The sequence below is a fragment of the Dipodomys merriami genome, unplaced genomic scaffold (assembly GCF_024711535.1).
Source record: "Dipodomys merriami isolate MVZ:Mamm:240054 unplaced genomic scaffold, mDipMer1.0.p SCAF_71, whole genome shotgun sequence".
Classification (NCBI taxonomy): Eukaryota; Metazoa; Chordata; class Mammalia; order Rodentia; family Heteromyidae; genus Dipodomys; species Dipodomys merriami.
This window is the reverse complement of record NW_027206302.1, coordinates 3,654,303-3,677,673: the sequence shown is the minus strand read 5'-3', so window position 1 is coordinate 3,677,673 and position 23,371 is coordinate 3,654,303. Positions and strand designations below refer to the sequence as shown.

At 48.4% G+C, this 23,371-nt stretch overlaps 1 protein-coding gene across 4 annotated transcripts in view; it reads left to right on the top strand.

The window, feature by feature from the left end:
• Positions 1-23,371, top strand: part of Dlgap3 (DLG associated protein 3) — a 72,826-nt gene that overhangs the window by 3,467 nt on the left and 45,988 nt on the right. Inside the window, exons 2-4 of one of the 4 annotated variants that reach the window (XM_070008964.1) lie at positions 18,818-18,932; positions 19,163-19,245; positions 20,788-21,945. In XM_070008964.1, the coding sequence (XP_069865065.1) occupies positions 20,839-21,945 (1,107 nt within the window). In that variant the 5' untranslated portion in view covers positions 18,818-18,932; positions 19,163-19,245; positions 20,788-20,838. Of the gene's footprint in view, positions 1-209; positions 612-18,817; positions 18,945-19,162; positions 19,246-20,787; positions 21,946-23,371 lie in introns of those variants that run through there. The other 3 variants (XM_070008965.1, XM_070008963.1, XM_070008962.1) reach the window with 3 other exon arrangements.

Genomic DNA, 23,371 nt, shown 5'->3' with positions numbered 1-23,371 from the left:
GGGTGGGGATCTGATCTTTTTCTGATACAGCTTCAAAGTGTCTTGTTAACAAAGGGACAGAATGGTCCCAGGGCTCTTCCAGTTAAGAGCTCAGGATGGGAGTGGGCTGGGGAGAGAGAGAGAGAGAGAGAGAGAGAGAGAGAGAGAGAGAGAGAGAGAGAGAGAGAGAGAGAGAGAGAGAGAGAGAGAGAGAGAGAGAGAGAGAGAGAGAGAGAAAGTAGTGGGGGTGGGGAGGCTCTTATCTCTCAGACTTCTGCCTCTTTGCCCTTTGAGCTGGGGTAGCCCCTGCCCCCCACATTCTTGGTTCTTTCTCATCCTCCCCTCTTCCTGTGTGTAAATATTAAAGAGCTGAGCCTGCAGGGCTGATGTAGACATGGGGAGAGAATGAAATTAAAAAGGATTCCCTTGCCCCCATCCTGCCGCCCCCGCCCTGCAGTCCCCCGCTCCCGCTTCCTCCCCTCTCCCCTCCCCTCTGTGCTTCCACATGTCTCTCCTCCCCCCAGTCCAGATGGAAGCTGGCTCCTTCAGAAGGGGGCTCAGAACAGGGTGTGGGGAGCCACCTCTCTCGGCCTCCCCCCAGCACATCTGCCTACAGGGCTGAGAGCCCCCATGTGAGTATTTCTTTTATTTTGGGGGTGGTGGTGAAGAAGGAAAGTGTTTTTTAGAACCAGCTGTGAGTGGCATTGAGAGGCTGAAAGGAGGTGGGTGGGGTCCTATCTCTAGGCTCCCTCTGGGAAGCTCCGGTTCTGGGCTTCTTTTCTCTTTTGGGACGTACAGGGAAGGGAGGGGTATCAGGTGCCCTTGGCGGATGTGAATGAGTGTGGGTGGGGGAGAGGGGCCTCTGTTGTGGAGAGCTGTGGAGGGCTTAGCCAGCTCCTTCTTGCTTCTTCCTGCTCCTACCTGACAGTTTGGGATTCTGGCAGCCCAGCCTGGCTGTTGCCAGGAGCTGTCCTGAGTGCTGAATGGGGCTGGACGGGTGTTTGTGCTTCTGGAGCTGTCCTGAGTGCTGAACAGGGCTGCGTTCTGGTGGATGATGGAAAACCAGCTGGGCAATATGCAGGGCTCACTGGAAAAATTCTCCCCGATGACCCACTTTCCAAGGGCAGAGTCCTTGGATAGAAATATAGATTCTGGGGTCTCTCCTGTGGATTTGTGAGTGGTGTTTGGAAAGGGAGCTCCCTTCTCCTTGTTTGACTTCACTCCCCTCTTTCAGAAACCATCCTGTTAGTAGGGGGTTAGGGATGGGGGAGTGAAACTGTGGCTGTGAGTTCTTTGGGGATCATATTTACTGCAGAATGATTAGGGGTACTGTCCTCAGCCTTTCTCCTACTGCCCAGAGGTTAGGCTCAAGGCATTTCTGACTTAAGAGAGCTTGGGTTTTGCAGGTTAGGCTGAGGTGGCTGGAGCTCAGTAATTCAGGATAATCTGACCACTGGGTATACTGGGTATTCCGCCGCCCCCCCCCCTCCTCCCCACTCACCAGACTTTGAATCTCAAGACAAGGACACTGAAATACTCTGCAGGCTGGTCTTATGCTCTGCCCATCCCTAGCCTTAACTCAGGGCAGCATTTGGGAGAGACTTTTGTTGGGGAGGGAGATTTCTAAGCAGAGGATTCAGGGAGTGGGTGGGGTTGTTCAGTGCCATGGAGAAGAGACGGAGGAGGCTATAGGAGACAGGGCAGTGGGAAAAAAGGAAGATCTAGGGGGAGTAAAAATTATTCAAATGGAGGGATGAGGCCTGACTTTTAAACCTTAGTTGCCCTGGTTATCACGTTTTCCCCTCTGACCTGTGATGGGGGTCATCTCAGTTATCTGGATTCTTGTGCTGTGCCTTTGTAACTGGGAAGGAAAGGAGTCATTTCCCCAGGTCCCTTCCCTTGTCATCCCAGGGGGATGAGAGCCAAATGTCAGGACATGCAGATGAGACTGTGGGAGCACCCAGGCAGGAGGGGTTGATGGCAGCTCACCTCCTTTTTCCCAAAGGCACAATCAAATATTCAAATGGGATCCTTCTTGGGGGGGGGGGAGAAGGAAAGGGTTTCCAAATGATGCTAGGCAGAAGCTGGGTATGGCAGTGAGTTCAAGGCACAAGGGAGAGCTGTCTAGGGAACCTCAAAACTGAACCAGTTCCTTCCTTCCCAGACAGGACTTCTGGCTAATAAGGACCCCTTCACCTATCATGTTTTTGATGTAGCTCATCAAGATGATTCCTCCCTTCTCTAGCTACTTGAGAGGAGCTGAGTTTTCCTGTGCTGTGGGTGCTGGGAGGTGGTGGGTGTGGGTGTGGGTGCCTGTTTGGGGAGGGGAGGTGTTTGTGCTCTACTCAGCTCCCTTGGTTACATAACAGCTTTGATAAGACTTTACTTTGGAGCTGCTGCTACTGCCTGAAGCAGTCACCCCTCCACCCCCACATGGAATGCTAGATGTCCACCCCCTTCTCCTAGGCCCCTTGGAGAGCCCGGCTATTCATGATCTAGTGTTCTAGCAGCTGCTTCCCTGCCAGGAGGTGTCTCTAACTTGCCTCCCTGTTTCCTGACTGGCTCTTGTTTTTGAATATTTGCTTATTTTTTGTTATTCTAAGCCCAGGTTACTCTTTTTACATTTGTGAGCCTCCTGGTCTACCTTTTCCCCAGGCAAGGCCTTTAGAGTAGGGTGGGAGAGGTCCACTGGACCTCATGAAGCTACCCTATAGGGAAGAATGAGGCATCCTAGGAGATTTTAGAACCTGAGCTAGTTTCCTTCTTCTGCTTCTGTGTTTGTTTTTGGAGTTGAGAAGTGGTAGAACATATACAGCCTTGATAGTTCTCTTCAATTCCCTTCAGCTTCTTTGTTATCCCCATCCAAGTTGCCTGAGCAAATACTGGTTTCTCGAGGCACAGAGCAAGGGAATTTCAGAGCTCTTCTTTACAATGCCTTTTTCTTTTACTGAGAGTGGGTGAGAATGGGATGTATCCAGGAATGGAGCACATCCCACTGATAATGGAGAAGTGGGACACTCGCAAGTCAGCAGATGCCTACTTGGGTTGTTACTTGGAGAGAATCAAGACTTCTGAAGCTGGATGCTGGTGGCTCTAATCATAGCTATTCAGGAGGCTGAGATCTGAGGATTTGGTTCTAAGCCAGCCTGGTCAGCAAAGTTTGAGGGACTCTTATCCCCAATTAACTACCAAAAAGCCAGAGTGGAAGTGTGTGTGGTTCAAGTCATAGAGTGCCAGCCTTTTTGCTCAGAAAGACTCCAGAGTTGGTATATGCATGCATGCACATGCATACACACAACTTCTGGCTTTGTAGACAGGGAAGAGTCAGATATTCTCATGAGAGTATCTGTGACTGTGTATCTGCACACTCATATATTTATGTATGCTATATGTCTAGGTACAGATACATTTATGTGTATAAATATATATGTATACATACATATATAAGATTGTATGCATCCATGTATATGTGTGATATGAAAGTAATTAAAATATGTGTGTAAGTGTGGTGTGCTTACTCAGTGATGCATATGTGTATATAAGCTTGTGTGTGAACATTTATATGGGATACATACATAAGTACTTATATGAATAATATATGACTATATGTGCATAAGTGGATTCATACATATGAAGAGAGAGATTGATTTCCACTGAACATTGGGGTTGTCCAAAGTTGTTTTCCCACTTGCTTGAACTTGATCCACTCTGATGTGCTTGACTTTTCTCATAAAAGTGCTCCCTGAAGTCTATCAAATTCTCATGTCCTAGGGAGCCAGTGATTCTCCACCACCATCCATATACAGGGTTGCAGAGGGAAATTGTGTTTGTCTTTGGGGACAACTAAGGTATCTCAGCCCAGTGCTGTTCAGATGCTGTGGTGTTTTGAGATGTATGTGGGGAATGAATATGGGAGGGGGAATATTACTTTTACTATAGACAGTTCAAGAATAAAGAACAAGAGGAGGGTTGGGGGGGAAATGGGAAAAAAAAAAGAATAAAGAACAAGTTAAAGCCAGGTGCCATGGCTCACTCCTGTAATCCTAACTACTCAGGAGGCTGAGATCTGAGGATCATGGTTCAAAGCTAACCCAGGAAGAAAAATCTATGAAACTCTTATCTCAAGTGGTAGAGAACTGGCCTTGGGCAAAAAAATCCATGCAAGAGCAGAAGTCTCTTGAGTTCAAGCCCTAATACCAGTGTGTGTGTGTGTGTGTGTGTGTGTGTGTGTTTGTGTGTGTGTGTGTGTGTGTATGCGTGTGTATGCGTGCGCTTGTGTGCACTATAAGTTGTACACCTCATTTACCTAGCCTGCACAAACAATCTTTTCCCTCACCTTATACATGTATTCACTCAAGCAATGTTTATTTTACATTGGTAATGTGCCCCAGATTGTGGAGATGGTCCTGGACCTGAGAACAAGTAAGGAAAGTGTTGAAGGAAGGTAGCATGAGGCAGTAAGGGACCTAAAGAAGGGTAGGTCAGCTCTGGATTGGGGAAGGGAAGAGTCTAGTAAAGCATCTGTAGAAGGAGAGGGCTTTGAGCTGAGACTTACAAATGGGACATATGTCTGCCAATTGGACTAGTGTGGGGAAACGTATTGCAATGGTAGAAAATGTCCCAGGTGATCTCTCTGAGTTCACCCTACCTGATGGACTCTCCTTCCAGAGCAAGATGAGGTCATGCCATGTTGATGGCTTTTCCTCTCACCTGGGTGACATCTAGAGTACTTAGTAGAAACTGAGAGACCCAAGTCTTGGGTGTAAAATCCCCCCTTGACCTGGTGAAGATATGGAGCACAGTCCTGCTTTGGGGCTGCTGTGTTTACCCTCATCCTGAATCGCTCTTCCCTTAGACATACATGCAACTCACTCTCTTGACTTATTTCTTTGCTCAAAAATGTGTTTTTTTTGAGAGGCCTCCTCAACAATCTAACTGAAATAGACTCTTGTCATTCTACCCCCTCAGCCCAGTTTATATATACCTTTACATTTCAGCACTTGCCACCACCATCTCAGTGCAACATCCCCCTTCCCTCACTAGAATATGAACTTTAGGAGAGCCAGGAGATCTGGGCACTTTATAGGTGGTGTGTGTGTGTGTGTGTGTGTGTGTGTGTGTGTGTGTGTGTGTGTGTGTGTGTGTGTGTACTGGAGCTTGAACTCAGGGCTTGAGCATTGTTCCTTAGCTTTTTTTTCCTCCCCCTCAAGACTAGCACTCTAGCTCCAGTTCTGGCTTTTTTGGTAGTTAATTGGAGATAAGAGTCTCATGGGTTTGCCTTCCCAGCCTGGCTTCAAACCTCAGTCCTCAACTCTCAGTCTCCTGAGTAGCTAGGATTTTAGGCGTGAGCCACCAGTGCTCAGATTTTATAGATTTTTTTTATTCCTCTATCTACTGGGTCCAGAACAACTAACCCTGTGTAGGGCATGCAGTATATCTGTAATTAATCGCAGTTAGATCACGTTGGCAGTTGTAGGGAGTGGATGCAAGGTAAGGAGACTGGCCAGGAGCTTGATGTGATAATCCAGGTGAGGGATTAGGATCAGGGTAGCCTGGTGTAGAACACAGGCTGTAGAGGTAAAGGAAGTTCGTGCACACCTCTTCACATGTACATACATGTGCACACATATTTATCTCTGCCTGTCATTGCTCTGTCTTACTCTAGGGGAAGGATATGGAGGAAAGTAAAAGTGTATGTATGTATGTATGTGTTTGTTTTGTATGCCATGAACACTTTGTGACAAGCTGGTCACCCTCAACTGCCCTCTCCCTTCCTTTTGGATCTTGTCATCATCATCCTATATATACCCTCTTCTGCCAGCCAGGCTGCAGAGGACAGGGTCTCTGTGATTCCATTCCTTAAGTGATTAGAGGTCCTACTAAAGAGAACAGGGGTAGGGAGCAACGAGGGTCCTGAAAAATGGGAAGAAGCTTAAGAAATCAGAGCCACAGACAGAGCCTTAGACACACGGAGAGGAAGGGAAGAAAAAGAGGACTGTGGAGAGCTCAGGCATGGCCCAGACTTGGGGAAGGAGTCAGGCTTGGGATCTCTTCTATGTCATCTCTCCTGATGGCATAGGATGGGCTTGAAAAATGTTGGTCCCTGGGGCTGTGATGAGAAGTCAGGTCCTCTATCCCAAAAGAGCATAGGGAATTGAACTTGTTTTGCAGAATGAAGAATTAAGGTTAGACTTCAGGCAGGACCTGTGTGAAGGGACTAAGTAAGGAATAGTTTGTGGTCAAAGCCGTGAGAAAACAGTGGGAGTTGTGGTTCAGCCCCACCGGGTGACACCTATTGGGAGTAAAGGGAGGTCAAGATGTAAGATCAGACCCTCTTTGAGAGTTCCTCCCCACCCCCATCTGGGGCTGGGTTGCTGTGGTACAGAAAAGACAGTATAAGAGTCCCTTGGAGTCCTGGGGTGCGTGTGCAGGGGACTCCTCCATCCCCTCCTCTCCTGTCTGGGCTAGGGGCTGGGCAGGCGCTGCCGCCGCCCCCCTCACACCTGGGCTGTGAGCATGGGGGCTGGGCCGAAACAGCCGCCAGAGCCGCCCACCTGCCCGCGGTGTCATGGCAACGACTCTGCCCACGTGGACGAAGAGGAAAAGGAGAGGAGAGAAGAGACATCACGACCAACTGGAGGATGGGAGGGGGCTTTTCAGGGCCCCTTGTACTGGAGCCTCCACCCCTCTAACTTGGCCCCAGACCAGCTCTTTACACCCCAGAGGTCCCAGGGCAGGTGGGGGGGAGTTTGAGTGTTCTTGGATGCCTTGGGTGGTGATGACCTTGGCCTCCTGGCACTGTGGACCAGGGACCTTGGGGACATGGGGCTTTGACTTGTGCAGACCCCTCTCTCCTTGTCCCGCAAGTCGGGGATGGTGCCTGGGGTTGAGGGGCTGAGAGCCCGACCTACTTCTCCATTTTCTCACTATTTTTCAAAAGGAAATGACCCACTTTTCAGCCAATCAGACTGGGGCCTCTTCCCAGGCTGATTCCCTGAGCCCCCCTGCCCAGGCCTCTGCCCCATCCTCAGCCTCTTAGCCGCGTGCAGGACCCACTTCCCAAGGGAAGCAGGTGCTCCTGTTTGTGTGTGTGTGTGTGTGGGGGGGTCCTTTCCTTCAGGCTTCGGGAGGATCTTGTTCTGTGTGGGTCAGGAGTGGGCCAAGGTTTGACTGATCCTAGTCAGCCTTGCTTTGGGCAGAGAGTGTTGACTCGTTCAGTACCTGGGTGCTTTGTTCTGACTGCCAGCCCCTTATACTCTCAGAGAATATCTCCCATCTCATGGGAGACAGGAAGGGCCCTGGGAAAGTTGGGCACCCTGAGAAGGGTGGGTGGAGGATGGTACCCCTCCTCTCAGCTTGTATTAGTGGCTGGTGGCTGCCTTCCCTGGCTGCTCCATTTCTACATGGAAAGAGAAAGCCTGTGGTACTGGAGAACCATGTCTGTCTATCTGCCAGAATTCCTCCCAGAGACCTCTCCTAGAGGGTTCAGCCCAGTGCCTCTCTTCCTAAGCCCCTCCTCCTCTCTAGAATATTGGTCTGGGCCTCAGAGCCCCCTCCCTCCCTCAGCTATATTGGCCTGGGCTGGCTTGGGGGGGTGATTAGGGATTTAATTATTTAGTTTCTCCAGCTCAGTAGATTAATTCCATCCATCACACGCAGGCCGAGCCTTCTCTCCCTCTCTGGGCTGCCTGGCCAACCCCAGAGGGAGAGAGTATCATTGCTCACCTGGGCCTAGTATTGGATCTGGGGACAATGGATAAAGTTCTTGTTGGGGGAGGATTGGGTATATGACAGTGAGCAGACGTGGGTGCCCACGAGCTGGGAAATGAGCATGTAGAGGGAGCCTGGAGAGAAGCGTGTGGACATATGTAAGCTTTGTGGTTGTGCAGCTTTTGAGCACACAGCTCAGTGTCTCCCATGCGAGTACGTGTGTGGCTGAGCCTTTGTGGGAACAGGTTTGGGTGGATCTGTGCGTTAGGGGATGACAATTACCTATGAGAAGCAGATGCTCTGTATATAAAAGGTGTGTGGGTGACTGCATGGCTGCGCAGTTTGCCGCTGGATGCGTTTAGCAGGAGTTAAATTGTGGATGAGCAGTTTTGGGAGCATGTGTGGCCATGTGTGAGGAAGGGATGGCAGGGGTGGAGCTTTGCTGAGCCTGAGTTCTAAGCCAGGCCCACTGGTGTGTGTGTGTTGGGGTGCGGGGAGGATGTTCCACTGATGGCCTCATCAGCTGAGATTGGTTGGAGAGATATGCTATTTAACACATGTCTGTTCAGCCTGGCTTTAGTTTCCTAGTGATTGGGATTATCAGGCTTGATTTCAGACTCATATTCAGATCTTCTACCACCTGTATGGAGTTAGGCAATCTTGTGCCCATACAAGGCCTCAGTTTCCTCATCTGTGAAATGGGACTAGTAATGGTACCTATTGCATAGGACAGCTAGGAGGATGAAACATTTAACACAGCATCTGTGTGGTTGCAGCATGCAAATCATAAACTACAGAACTGACAGACATTGGGGGTTTTCTATTCAGTGCTTGGACTTGGCCTCTGCTTGCGTGCCTCCCTGGGCATATCACCCTGGACCAGCTCTTCCTGCTGTGAAATTCTTGCCCAGTTTTAGTCTTTTGTCCCCTCTGTTTTCCTGTTTCTCCCTTTCACCCTATGAATCAGCTCTGGGTTCTTACCTTCTTGATGGTTTGGTCACTGACACTGAACTCACTGTGTATGCTGTGTTTGTCCACTCAGAGGTAGATCAAACAAATCACAACCTCCAAGGAGTTAACAGGCCATACCCATGTCTATCCTGCTGTGGGAAAGAGGATGGGGTATCTACTGTAGTGGTTTGGATGGGGAGGGTACTCTTGGTAAGTAGTGGTGGTTCATGCCTGTAATTCTAGCTACTCAGGAGGTTGAGATCTGACAATTGAGGTTCAAAGTCAGCCCAGGCAGGAAAATCTGTGAGGCTCTTTTATCACCAGTAAAACTACTAAAATAGCCAAAATTAGAACTGTGGCTCAAGTGGTAGAATGCCATCCTTGAGCAAAAAGAGCTTAGGGACAGAGCCCAGACATTGAGTTCCAGTTCTGGACAGAGCCCAGACATTGAGTTCCAGTTCTAGGACTGGCATATGTACACACACACACACACACACACACACACACACACACACACACACACACACACACACACACACACACACACACACACACACACACACACACACACACACACACACACACCCCTCAAGAACCCTGTGCTTGACTCTCCTTTGAGAGAGGTTCAGAAGGAGAGGACAGCTCCTAGTGCCGGAAATCCTTGTCCAAGCTTATATAGAAAACTTACACAGGTCAGTGTGTGATCCCTGGAGGTCATCCTAAGAGCTGGACCACATGGGAGGACCAGTTGCTTATGTGGGCTAGAGGTGGGAAAGGCGATGGTCCTGGCCTGGCTCAGCAGCTTATGCCTGATGGAGCCTTGACATGAACTTGGACCACCCCATGTTATTTTCTGGTGGCCCTGGTAGATGTAGGGTGACAATACCCCAGAGGTCAGAGTAGCAATGGTCCAAGTCACACATGAATGAAAGTATTAGGATACCCAGGTCAGGAGAAGCCTCAATATGGAGACAAACATGCCTGTGTTTTGCATAGATGAGCTTGGTTATCCATTGTCACAACATGAGAAGGTTGATATCATTGTTCCTGTTTCACAGATAAAAACATTGAAGCTCAGATAGAGAAAACTAATAGTCCATGGTCAGTGCAGTAGAATGGTTATTCATGGTAGGCTGCAGTAGAGTGTTAGAAGTGGATGATTGTTTCTTCAGTGCCCAGATATGAGGCTGCTAGACCTCTCTATTCTTCATCCTTAGGTTGAGGAGAGACTAACTCTGACTTCATGATGTGTATGTGTGTGTGTATGTGTGTGTATTTGTGTGTGTGTGTGTGTGTGGATTAGCTCTCTCAAATGCCACTATCTTTGGCCACCTCAGCTGCTCTACTGTTTTATTGTATTGGTTTTACTGCTTGTCATGTATAAGGTCTTCAGAAATATCCCAGGCAAATTCCTAGATGCATGAAGCAAAATAAGTTCAGAATACTCACTTTCTGATCCAGACCAGTCACTATGACCACAACCTTTGCCCAGGGCTGTCTGAGAATCTTCTCAGAGGCCCTGTGTCCAGTTCTCATGAATGTAAAATGCTTTCTCCCTTGCTGCCAATCTGGACATTCCATGAATATAACTTTAGTTGTCATGACATGACAGTGAGAAAGGTACTATTCTTGTGTCCATACAAAAATGAGGAAACTCAGACTGGAGGCATGGCTAAAGTGGTAGAATGCCATTTGTGACTGAAAAAGCCTGGGAGAACATGAGGCCCTGACTTGAAGTCGAAGTACTGACACAAAGCAAATAAATGAACAAAAATGGGGAAACTGAACTTGAGAGAGATGAAGCTTCTCCTTTAAAGCCAGTTTAATAACAGGTGGCCCTGGGCTGTGAACCCAAACAGTTTAACTCAAGACTCAGAATCCACATTCTCTCACTAGCCATTCTTAGCCAGGGTCCCACAAGGTCTCTCTGTCTCTCTGTCTGTCTCTGTCTCTATCTCTGTCTCTCTGTGTCTCTGTCTCTGTCTCTCTCTCAGCAGAGAGTAGCTCCCCAAAGAAGGCTCTTGGAGACCTTAAGGAGGGGTAAAGTAGATGGAGATGACTCTGAGAATGAGTTTGGTGATAGAGATGGAAGAGATAGCTGAGGATGGACTGGAGCTCATTGGACGTGAGGGATGAAGCCACTGAAAATGAATTGTGTCTCAAAGGGCCTTTGGCAGTTCCCCAAAGGAGGAAGTAGCCCCACTTTTGCTTTTGGGATCTCTGGCCACATAACCCCAGCTGGAGAAGGAGTAGAGGCCCATCAAACTTGAGTGAAGGGACCTGTTCGTGGCTGGGTGATAGAGCCTTGCTCCTATAGCTCACTCCGGAGAGGTGGACAAACAGGATGAGCAGGACAGGGTTGGAGACAAGATTTCTCATACCATATCCTCCAGAGAGCTTGAAAGTCCTTCGAAGGAGGGGCGTGGAAGTTCTTTCTGTGGGATGGTGCTTGGGAGAAGGGGTAAGAATAGCAGGGGAAGCTGTTCTTCACATAAGAGATATTTAGGGAGCACCTGTTAGTGTCAGGTATTCTTTTACACAATCAGAATACTGTCCTAGGGACAGCCCCTGCCCACTGGAGCAGCTTAGGTTCTACCAGGGGATGATATACTATGCACATATCATGGGTGGTGAAAATAATTTCAAGAGTAATAAGTGTTATGGGAGAGAATCCAGAGAGAGGAGGCTCGACTTCAGTTAGAGTTGAATGGTCAGGGAAGGGCCTCTCTAAGCTGAGCCCTGAAGGATGAGACAGCTAGCCGTAGGGATATCTGGGGCAGAGTGTTCCAGCAGAGGGAACATCAAGTGCAAAGCCCCCTGAGGTGGGATTTTTTTTTCAAAGAGATTAGAGGTAGTGTGTGTTATTCACAGGCTGAGCACTGTCCAGTGTGTTAGGAAATGCATTTAGACTCCTATCTGCCTAAATGTCTTGAGTGTTTTGGAACAGCCCATTTTCTGCCGAAGTCCAGCTCTAAGACCCCAGGAAGAGTGGATTAAATAAAGTAATGAAGGTGAATAAGACTGCAAAACTTGTTCCTTCTGTTCTTTTCCTCCATCCTACTTTTTCTCCTGCCGCAGGGAAGGCAAGAGGATTTCCTTGGACTTGTAAGGGGATTGGGTACAAGGTATTCTGAATTTTCAATCACAAGGCTGGGTAAGGAGGCCCAGGAGGACAGTGACCAGAGCCCGAGTCCAGCTACAGAGGTGTTTTCAAAGGCATCAGAGCGAAGTTAGGGTCAAATTGGACAAGGGGGCTCAGGCAGGAAAAGGCAAAAGGTTCAAGGGGGTAGTGAAATCCATGGGCAAAGATCAGATGGGGATGCTACAGATTAGAGGCTCTGTTAGGGCTCCCAGTGGCTCTGGAATTCCCGCTAGAAGTGTTGCCCCAGCTGCCCAAGATGAAGTCCTGGCCATATTGGTTAGGTCAACACAGGGAAAGGCAGCAGTTAGGCAAAGCCTGAAGCTTGCCCACAGGCATGGAGGAAACCTGGGCTTCCAGCAACAAAATGAATTCTGGGCCTCCCTTTGCTGTAAGTTCTGGTGTGTGGGATGACCTCACGGGCTCTACGTGATGGAATGAGATGGAGCTGACCCCCAGTGAGAGAGCAGCTGTACCTTTTTTGCTGCTGTCTGGACCATCATGTCCAGCTTGTAGCTTTCCCAGAAGCTTCCCAAGGAAGGAGTGAATCAGCTCCTATTTGGTTTTTGAAATCTTCATCTTTGCCTAAGGCATGCCTTTGTGTCAACCTCTGAAACATGGCCCTTTGTTAAGCACACCTAGATCTCTGGGTCTCCACATAGGCACACTCTGAAGAATGACTTATTTGTTCACCAGCAGACCTTTGACTTAGAACTTGTCTCAGAGAGTTTAAGTGATCGGCCAAGGTCACACTGTGAGCCAGTGGAGAAGGCAATAAAATGACCAATAATGATAGCTATCTTTATTATTTTCCATGAATTGAGGCACAGTGCTACTTTATTAACCCTCACATTAGTCGTTTTATTTTATTTTATAGCTGGTTCTTGGGGCTTGAACTCAGAGCCTTGAGCTCTTGCTAGGATAACATTAGTAATTTTATACTGGCTCTAATATTATCCCCATTTTACAGATAAGGAAATAGGTTAAGAGACATGAATCACCTGCCTCAGTCCACACAGCTAGGAAGTGATTGGAAAGGGATTTGAATGCAGTAGTCTGATGACCAAATCCACACCAATAACTACTTTGATCCAGGGAGTTCATGAGTCACCTAGGTCCTGAGGAAGGAAAATCAACTGATTTGATTGGGCAGAGCCCTGGGGGAGAGGAAGAGAAAATACTCTGACTCCTTCTTCTAGGGCCCTTTTTCCTTCCCCCATTTTCCATTCTTTTTCTGGAAGGTAATTGCTTGGGGCAGTGACAACCTCCTGGCGAATTACACAGCTGGTTTCCCAGTGAGATTTGTAACAACAACCCCGCCAGCCTGGCAGCCCCCAGCAAGTTCCGGTTTAAGAAACTAATTGCTGGATTGTGTAGTTGGTGCTAAATTGGGTAATTTTTTGGTGACGGCATCTGTGCCATTTCTTCCATTCCCAGATAGACTACCTCATAGAGGGGATTTGTCACTCAGGACACCCTCCCAGACTCCTTCGCTTCCCACTTCCCAGACAGCCACAGGCATTTGCAGCAGTGGCTGCTTCCTGGCCCAGAGGTTTACCATCTGGGCAGCTCTCTAGGTCCTGGGATAGTGGAGAGATGATGTGGTGGGTTTTCCTATGGCTTTATGGAGCTTCCTTTATTCTGTATTTACCTGAACTTGGACCTGGTGTAAACTTACACTCACACTCACCACACAGGGAAAATGGCTAAACCAGACTCCAGTGAGCTCTGTATGAGGTCTTCTTTGCTTTTATTTATTTGTATGAGTATTTTTTGTGCTGAACTGAGGCTTGAACTCAGAGCCTAAGTGTTCTTTCATAGCTTATTTTGCTAAGGCTTATACACTACCATTTAAGCCACACTGCCACGTCCGCCTTCTTTTTTTTTCTTTTTCTTTTTCTGTGAGCCCTGGGGCTTGAACTCAGGGCCTGGGCACTGTCCCAGACATTCTTTGCTCAAGGCTAGTGTTTTACCACTTGAGCCATAGCTCCACTTCTGTTTTTTTGTTTTTGTTTTTGTTTTTTTGGTGCTTAATTGGAGAAAAAAGTCTCATGGACTTTCCTGCCTGGTTTTGAACTGAGATCCTCAAATCTCAGCTACCTGAGCAACTAGGATTACAGCATGAGCCATGAGTGCCCGGCTTACTTCTGTCTTTCTGTTGGTTAATTGGAGATAAGAGTCTCAGATCTAGCCGGGTGCTGGTGGCTCACGCCTGTAATCCTAGCTACTCAGGAGGCTGAGATCAGAGGATCACGGTTCAAAGCCAGCCCGGGCAGGAGAGACCGTGAGACTCCTATCTCCAATAAACCACCAGAAAACCGGAAGTGGCGCTGTAGCTCAAGTGGTAGAGCGCTCGCCTTGAGCTGAAGAGCTTGAGGGACAGCGCCCAGGCCCAGAGTTCAAGTCCCATGGCCGACCAAAAAAAAAAAAAAAAAAAAAAAGTCTCAGATCTGTCTGCCCAGGCAGACTTTTAATGGTCATCCTTAGATCTCAGCCTCCTGAGTAGTTAGGATTGCAGGCATGAGCTACCAGTGGCAGACTTGTTTTTAGGGGGAAAAAAACAACAACAAAATATGAGATTCACTTCCATTACTGTGTTTACTTTGGAATAGCATTTAATAAGCTTGACTTCTGTGGGCTAACAGCATAGGCAGGAGAGAAGAGAAGCTAAGGCTTTGGAGTCTGGCCATACTGGGCATGACTTCTGGCTGTGCCACCAGCTTCCAGGGTGATCTTAGGCAGGTCAGTTAGCATCTCTAAGTCTAAGAAGTCCCTCTAACCCTGTGAATTAGGAGAGGGATAATATCTATCTCTTGGAGTCATTTTGGGACTCAAAATGTCATAAGTGAAAGGATCTTGTTCTTTGTAGGCTCACATTCACTCAGCACACACCTGCCACTTGCAAGTATTGTGCTAGAGGTAGGGGAGACGAAGTGCATAAGATGGCCACAATTCCTACCTGGAGCTTACATTCTGGTAGGAGAAAGAAAGGGAGGGAGGGAGGTAGGTAGATAAGAGAGAGAGGCATCTCAGACTCACACAAATTTAAAATGGTAACGATAGAAGAGCAGTACATGATGCCTTGAGAGCAAACAGCAGGAGGATCTGACCTAGTCAGGGAGGCCAGAGAAAGCTTCCCTGAGAAAGAAACAACTGGGCTGAGATCTGAAGGGCATGCAGGAGTTAGCAAGGCAGAGGTGGGCAGGAAAGGCTTGCTGGACAAGGGGAATAGGCCCCATGATGTGAAGGATCTTGGAACTGGAAAAAAAAAAAAAAAGGCTGGCTTGGCTGAAGCAGAGAGAGCAAGAGGAAGCATGTGGTGACAGGGTGTTAGAAAAGTGGGAAGGGCCAGACCCTGGTTGGACAGGGCAAGGTGGTTGTCCAAAGGACATCAATAAGTTAATGAAGAGTTTTTAGCAGAGACTGACATGATCAGATGTTCAATTCCAAAGATCATTTGGGTTAGAGCAGGATAAGAACCAAAGCAGGGAGGTCATTTAGGAGACTGTGTGTGTGTGTGTGTGTGTGCGCACACACACACACACACACACACACACACACACGTGCACATGCATGCCAGCCAGTATTGGAGCTTCAACTCAGCACCTGGGTGCTGTCCCTTATCTTTTTCACTTAAGGCTGGTCCTCTGCCACTTGAGCCACACTTCCATTTCTGGCTTTTTGGTGGTTAATTGGAGATAAAAGGTCTCATGGACTTCCCTGCCCAGCCAGGCTTTGAACCATAATCCTTAGATCTCAGCCCCCTGAGTAGTTAGGATTACAGATGTGAGCCGCTGATACCAAGCTTCAGTTAGGAGACTTTTGCAGATGTACAGGCAGAAGGTGATGTTCGGAGGTGCAGTTGGATTCGTTAGCAGAGCTTTCTGCTGCAAATGCAGAAAATCTGCTAATGATGGTTTAAAATAGAGTTTATTCCATATCACATCCAGGACTGAAGAAAGGCAACTGCTTGTGTTCGTTCCATGGCTCACTGGTGCCGGGGCTAACATCTCTGCAGTTCTTGAGGCCTCTCTCAGGGTGTCAAGCTCTGGCCATCATGATTTTGTTCCAGCCAAAAATAAAGGGAGAAAGGATGGCACACTAGCAAGCCCTACCTCTTTGGTCACAAAGGCAAAAATATTTCTCAGTAAACCTCATTTTTGTTTGTTTGTTTGTTTTTGGTCCGGTCGTGGGGCCTGAACTCTGGGCCTGGGTGCTGTCCCTCAGCTCTTCAGCTCAAGGCTAGCTAGCACTCTACCACTTGAGCCACAGTGCCACTTCCAGCTTTTTTTTTTCTTTTTGCTTATGTGGTGCTGGGGAATCGAACCCAGGGCCTCAGGCATGCAAGGCAAGCACTCTACCACTGAGCTACCTTCCCAGCCCAACCTCATATTTTTATATTACAAGAGAGATTGGGGAAGGGAAAAAAGAGATGGGGAAGGAGTTATTTAGCTAGTCAGCTAACAATGATTAGTAGATATGAAAAATAAGTGGGCATGTCTATTTTTTAAAAAAATATTTTAAGAAGTTGAAAGGGGTTTCAATTCAACAAGTCAAATTATGAGTAGGGTGTATCTTGATCAATCAGTCTCCCCCATCTTTCCCAATTCAATTCATACCCTCAAGTTACATGGGGCACATCTATTTTTAGGAAGTAAAATCCATAGGATTGATGATGAATTGAATTGTGAGTCCCTTCTCACTTGTTTTTCCTTCTCATTGATTACCATTAGTAATGGGGTGAGGGCAGAGGGTGGTGGAGGAGGATTGGAAGGCATAGTACATAGGAAGAACCTAGCCAGGAATGAAGTCATTTTGTTTGAAACAGGGTCTTGCTATGTAACCCAGGTTGGCCTAAAACTCACTCTGGAGCCTAGATTGGCTTTGAATTTACAGTCTACCTGCCTCTACCTCCCAAGAGCTGATATTACAGAGAGGTTTGTGCCACCATACCCAGCAGTAATTAAATCTTTTTCTTAAGGTTTGGGGCTGTAGCTCATGCTTAGCTCATTTACTTAAGCCTGCAGAAGGCCTCTGGTTCTAACCCCAGAATTGCAAATAAAAACCAAACACTCAAATCTTTTCTTTAGGAAACCTACATGCTGGATAGTACCTTTCCTTAGTAACAGAGTTCATTGTCTACAATCTGGACTTTGGGGATTTTGGAAATAAAAACTAAAGGCTTGGGCTGGGAAGTTGGCTCAGTGGTAGAGCACTTGCCTTGCATGCATGAGGCGCTGGATTCGATTCCTCAGCACCACATAAGCAAAAAGAAAAAGCCAGGAGTGGTGCTGGCTCAAGTGGTAGAGCACTAGCCTTGAGCTGAAGAGCTGAGGGACAGCGCCCAGGCCCAGAGTTCAGGCCCCATGACTGGACCCCCCCCCCAAAAAAAGCCCCAAAACTAAAGGCTTTAATCTATATCTATATCTATATAAGAGATTACATTGTGTAACCTTTGAGTTTATAAAGTGGTTTCTTAGGCATTGTGTCCTTTGATATTTGTTAAAGTCTGGGATGATAGATGAGCAGATATCATTAGGCTTAGGAAAGTTAGGTCAGCTGTCTGGTATCATACACCTCTGGCCTGTAGGATGTGGATCAGGCCATGGGAGGGTTCTTTCTGGAGAGGAGCAATCACAGGGGCTCTTCTCTGAACTAGAACTGGGAAAACCTGGATTGGTATTAATGAACAATTTTGACAGCTCTTCATGGCAGCTTGGTGGCTCAGCGTGGCACTTGTGTGAAGCTGGGGGCAGAGAACACCTGGAAATACCACAGTTAGGAAGCTCAGTGAGGTTCCAGCTTGACATGACCACCGACAAAGCAAAAGGGATGATGCAGGCTTCTGTCAAAATGGCTTTTGTGTTATGAGTCTCAGACATGTGTCAAGAGAAGCATGTGTCCTAGAGGTGAGACTGGTTTATTAAACCTATCCAAGGAGAGGAGATGCTTCTAAGTGCTTGAGAGGCAGCCATCTTGGTCTGAAGTCACCCCTGTACCCTAGAAAGGGAGAATTGTCATAGGACCAGGCAGTTGAAGTCAGTTTAGTCTTCCTACAGGCTAGATAACTAATAGTTCTTCTGGTTCAGAATCTAGAGTGGGTGGGGCACTGGGCATGTCTTACCCTCCTCTCTGTGGAAGATTCTCAGGAGCTTCCCCAGTCTTCCTTATTCTCTTACATTCCTCAGGGTCAGGAAGTTCTTCCTGATGTCTGACTATGTCTCTTCCACTACTATTAATCATGCTTGCAAAACTCGCTCTTTTTTCTGACATCCCTGTGTCTAATAATGGCATCATTAGTCTTCTAGTCACGGCTGCTGCAATCTTCAGAGTCGTCTTCCTTTATAATTCTTTCTCTCCTTCCCCATATTTTCCAAACCTTGTCTACTGGAACTTTCCCAGCCCACCCCTCTAGAATTCCTGACTTGCACACCTCTTCAGCCTTGTGTCTTCTAAGGTTTTCATTGGTAATTATCCACCATTGTCTGTGGAACACACGATCATCTTCTATTTCAATTCAAATACCCTTGGCACTGAGATGTCTTCCTTGATTTCTCTCTACTGAATCTGATCTTGATCTGAGGTAACTTAACATTTTGTCACCTCTCTCTGACACAGTCATTTATTCATCTACTCAGTGAATGTTAATTATAGACCAGCTCTGGTCAAGCCATAGGTTAGATGTTAGAGATGATTAAGATTTAGTTCCTAACCATGAGGAGAGAAATGCTGAAGTTCAGTGTAGTGTAATGGCTGCTTCCATAGTAGTCCCAGGGCATTGTAAAAGCCCAATGGAGAGGCATCTCTCAGAATAAAGAGCACAGAAAGTCTTAAGGGGAAGACAAGGTTTAACATGAGTATTAGCCAGGAGGAGAGTTTGGATGCAGATGAAAAGAGATTCTAGGAAATGGCTTGCACAAAAATATAGGGACTTAAAAATAACTCTTGTCACGGGTGAGAGCTTGTTCCTCTGTTGGATTATAGACTTGTTGAGGGCAAAGATCACACATAAATGACCTCTATATACTTCTCATTCAGAATCTTACTCATGGTATCTACTCAACAAATGTCTGTGGAACAGCCATATTTAAGGGCAAAGAAAATGCTGTGGCTCAGCACCATGGACAGATCACACAGACACCTGCAGTTGGAGGTAGTCCAACCTGTGAGCTAATTTGCATGTATTTGAATAATGAAGCCAACTTTATTTCCCTGGGGGGGTCTGAAGGCTCTGCATCATAGGGCATCCAATCAGTCCTGGTATTGGGACTGGGGGAGGGAGAGGGAGGTTGGGAAGGGAAACTGTCAGGGCCAGAGACCTGTCTCCTGAGGACTCTAGGAGACTGTAATTTCCCCTTTGCTGACCTCCTGTTCTCTTGTCAGGAGCCAGTGGTCCTGAGCCTTCTGAAGTTAGGATTCTTCCTGGTGGTGGGGATCCTGACATCAAGGATGGAACATCCCAGATGGTGAGTGGTAGGGAAGTCTGGGAGATGGGGATTACATTCATATTCCCAAATCCAAATAACCTAGGCTTGAATCTTCACCACCCATTCACTGGTTTTGTGACCTCATGGGTTTTGAGCTCTATTTTCTTTCTTTTTTTGGGGGGGGGGTCCAGTCGTGTGGCCTGAACTCTGGGCCTGGGCACTGTCCCTCAGCTCAAGGCTCAAGGCTAGCACTCTACCACTTGAACCACAGCGCCACTTCTGGCTTTTTTCTTTTTGCTTATGTGGTGCTGAGGAATCGAACCCAGGGCCTCGAGCATGCAAGGCAAGCGCTCTACCACTGAGCCACCTTCCCAGCTTGAGCTCTATTTTCCCATAGTAAGTGTGAAAAATAGCTACATTACAAGACTGCAAGTATTGGGGAAATAGTAGGAGATGAGCCATGAGCAGGATTTGTAAGAAGTCTGAAGCGGGTGGGGGGTGGGGGTGGGGAGAGGAGGTTGGGAGACTGAATCTTAGAGGTGCTACTGTCTGGAGTCTTTGAAGCTGTCATCCCCTCCTAGTCAGCAGATGGCCCAAGAGCTGGTCTGGGATGAGGGAGGGCTCCGTCTGCCAGATCCTCCGTCCCTGTCCCTCCTGCTGTCACCCCCTCCTGCCATAGCTCCTGTCCTGGCAGCTCCTGAAGCACTGATTGGCGGCAGCTCTTGCTGAGAGCTGACCTCTCTGTCCTGTAGCCTGGGAAGGCCTGGGGTGAGGGCCGGGGGGCATTGGCTCCAGAGCTGCTTCTCTATCAGCCTCCCATTTCACCAGTCCACTGTTCCTGAGAGGAGGAACTCCTGAGTTCCGTGCCCAGGCTGGATTCAAATGTACCTTGCATAGCCAGCCTTCCTCCTTTATGTCTTTCCTTCCTCTGTGACTTCCTACCATGGAAAGGGACTGTGGGAGAGGGTTAAAAGGCAAAAGGGGAAATTTCATTGGGGGAATATTTGGAACCTAGGAAAGGAAGGAGTCTTCCCTCAGGTTTTTCCTTCCTATCGTAGCCCAAGTGGAGGGAGCATAAACCTATAGCTAGATGGGAGGAGTGGGGTGTGGAAGGAAGAACTTGGGTGGAATTTTGTGTATGTATATTTGAGTCCACTGTTCTTATCACAGGCCTGGCTTCTGCAGCAGTGGGGTATGGAGTAAGATTGAGGCACAGCTTGTTAAAAATGAGTCCACCTAATGACTGGTTTCTTTGATTATTTTGTTTGTCTGCTTGGGTCTCTTTTTGTTCCTGATAATCTAAGGATATTTAAAAACCCATTTGGCTGCGTGCATTTCCTCTTATAAGTATTTATCAAATTTGCAGCATTTGATGAATGACGGGATTATTTTTTGCCCTGTGTCTTTGTCTATTATGACTGTTCTAAGGACTTTACAACCCATTTGTGTTAAGATAGTACAATTAATCACAATGAATTGATAAGCATTACCTACAGGGATACAAGATTGCCCAGGAAAGATGGGTTTTAGATGAAGATGACTGTTGTTCAGCCTGAATCCTTTTTCTCCCTGTTTTCCCAGGAGATTCCTGGGGCCTGGCCCCCAACACTATGAAGAGCCTTTGCTGAGGCCATGAGGGGTTACCATGGCGACCGAGGCAGCCATCCCCGCCCAGCCCGCTTTGCTGACCAACAGCATATGGACGTGGGCCCAGCTGCCAGGGCCCCGTACCTGCTGGGCTCCAGGGAGGTCTTCTCTACTGAGCCCCGCTTCTGTGCTCCGAGAGCTGGCCTGGGACACCTTTCTCCAGAAGGGCCCCTGAGCCTGAGTGAAGGGCCGTCGATAGGCCCTGAGGGAGGGTCAGGGGGGGCTGGGGCTGGGGGAGGCAGCAGTACCTTCCCCAGGATGTACCCTGGCCAGGGCCCCTTCGACACCTGTGAAGACTGTGTGGGCCACCCACAGGGCAAGGGTGCCCCCCGCTTGCCTCCTACACTCCTGGATCAGTTTGAAAAGCAGTTGCCCGTTCAGCAAGATGGCTTCCATACACTACCATACCAGCGTGGTCCAGCAGGGGCTGGGCCTGGGTCAGGGCCAGGGTCTGGCACTGCCCCTGAGCCCCGGAGTGAAAGCCCTAGCCGAATTCGGCATCTGGTTCACTCTGTGCAGAAGCTTTTTGCCAAGTCCCACTCTTTGGAGGCGCCTGGGAAGCGGGACTATAATGGGCCCAAGGCCGAGGGAAGAAGTAGCTCTGGAGGAGACAGCTACCCTGGTCCAGGATCTGGAGGCCCCCACACCTCCCACCACCACCATCACCACCACCATCACCACCACCACCAGTCTCGACATGGCAAGAGGAGCAAGAGCAAGGACCGAAAGGGGGATGGGCGGCACCAGACCAAGGCCACGGGCTGGTGGAGCTCTGATGACAACTTGGACAGTGATAGCGGCTTCCTGGCAGGGGGGCGGCCCCCCGGGGAGCCTGGTGGTCCCTTCTGCCTGGAGGCTCCAGATGGGTCCTACCGAGACTTGAGCTTCAAGGGGCGCTCAGGCGGGTCTGAAGGCCGCTGCCTTGCCTGCACTGGCATGTCCATGTCATTGGATGGACAATCCGTCAAGCGAAGTGCCTGGCATACCATGATGGTGAGCCAGGGCCGGGATGGATACCCAGGGCCTGGGCCGAGCAAAGGGCTCCTGGGTCCAGAGGCCAAGGCCAAAGCCAGGACTTATCACTACCTGCAGGTGAGGCTTTGTGGGGGTGGGGAACAGGGTTCTCAGCCCTCACCAGGCTTGTCAGCCAGGGAACAATGAGAATGGTTGGCTGGGAGCCAGCTGTCCCTGAGATGATGGAGGGACTAGATGCAGGGCAGCTCAGCTTTGCCTTCACTGTGATATTCTGGACCCCCTTCGGGGCCTGGATTTTTCCATTTGTCCAATGAAGGGCAGTGGCCTCTGCTTCTGGTGATGTGTATCAGTGCCAGGAAGATTTCTCCTTTACCTCTTGAACAAGCTCTGCTGGCCTCTGTCTTCGGTTGGAGGCAGAATGTGGTTGAGGAAGGCAGTGGACAGGATGGGTAATGCTCTCTGGCTGTAGCTGCTCTTGAGCTTGGAGGTGGGCAGTTGGAAAGCCGTTCTCTTGCTTGTAGGCCTTTTCCAGACCTTTTCTTCTTAAGTCTAAGTGGTCCAGATATTGTTGGAATGTGGAGGTCAGTTTATGCCTCTGCTGAGGCGTATTTATTGTCTTTCTGGGCTCCATGTAGTCCTTGTAACTATGGGAGTTGTTTCACTTGTTTTCTTGGGCTAGAGACACACCTGTTCAAGCCTGAGCCTTGATACTACCCCAGGCAGGGTTTCTGGAGAATGGGTGCTACAAATGAGGCTGAGTTGCCACTTTCTTCCTGTCTTATCACCTCGGAAGCTCTGCTGGTGGGGGTAGGAGTTCTGACCCCTTCTTTTAGAGCCCTCAGCCCATACTGTTTTCATGAGCTCTCCTACAGTTTTAGTTCTGGAGATCCAGCAGGTTTAGGGTTTTCTCCCAAGCTAACATTCCTCTTAGATAGTTAATCCCCATTCATTCAGTGAGCATCTCCTGGGTGCTGTGGATACAGAGATGTAAGCACAAATGCTGCCAATGAGAGCTCACAGTTTTGAGGGGATCGATCAGGAAGCAGATGGAACACACACACACATACACGCACACGCACACTCACACACACACACACACATTATGGTAGGCTGAGATAGAAGAGAACCCTGGCCATCAAGGGGATACAATTGAAGCCCCTCATTTACCTGGTGGTGGGAGGCCAGCGTGGCTTGGCAACGTTTCTAAGAGGAAAGTCCCCCGAGTTGAATCTCAGTGGAAGAGTTGGAGTTAGTTGGGCTTGAATGAAAGGTGTTCCTGGAAGTGTCTATAGTGAGTTCAGAGGTCTGGAGAAGAGAAGCTGTATGTGTCTTTTGCTTGCCATTGGCTTTGCTAGTAAGTCATTCACTGGGACCACTCACAGAAGCCCAAGGGAGCAAATCAGGCCATCGTAGAAAGCAGGAAGTGACTTCTAGTATTTGAGACTTGTAGGTTGGCCTTGGGTTCCCCTTCCCTGGGTAGGGAGGTGCTGACAAGTGAAGGGTACAGAGAAGGAACACCACCCTTCCTCTCCTATAAGCAAGC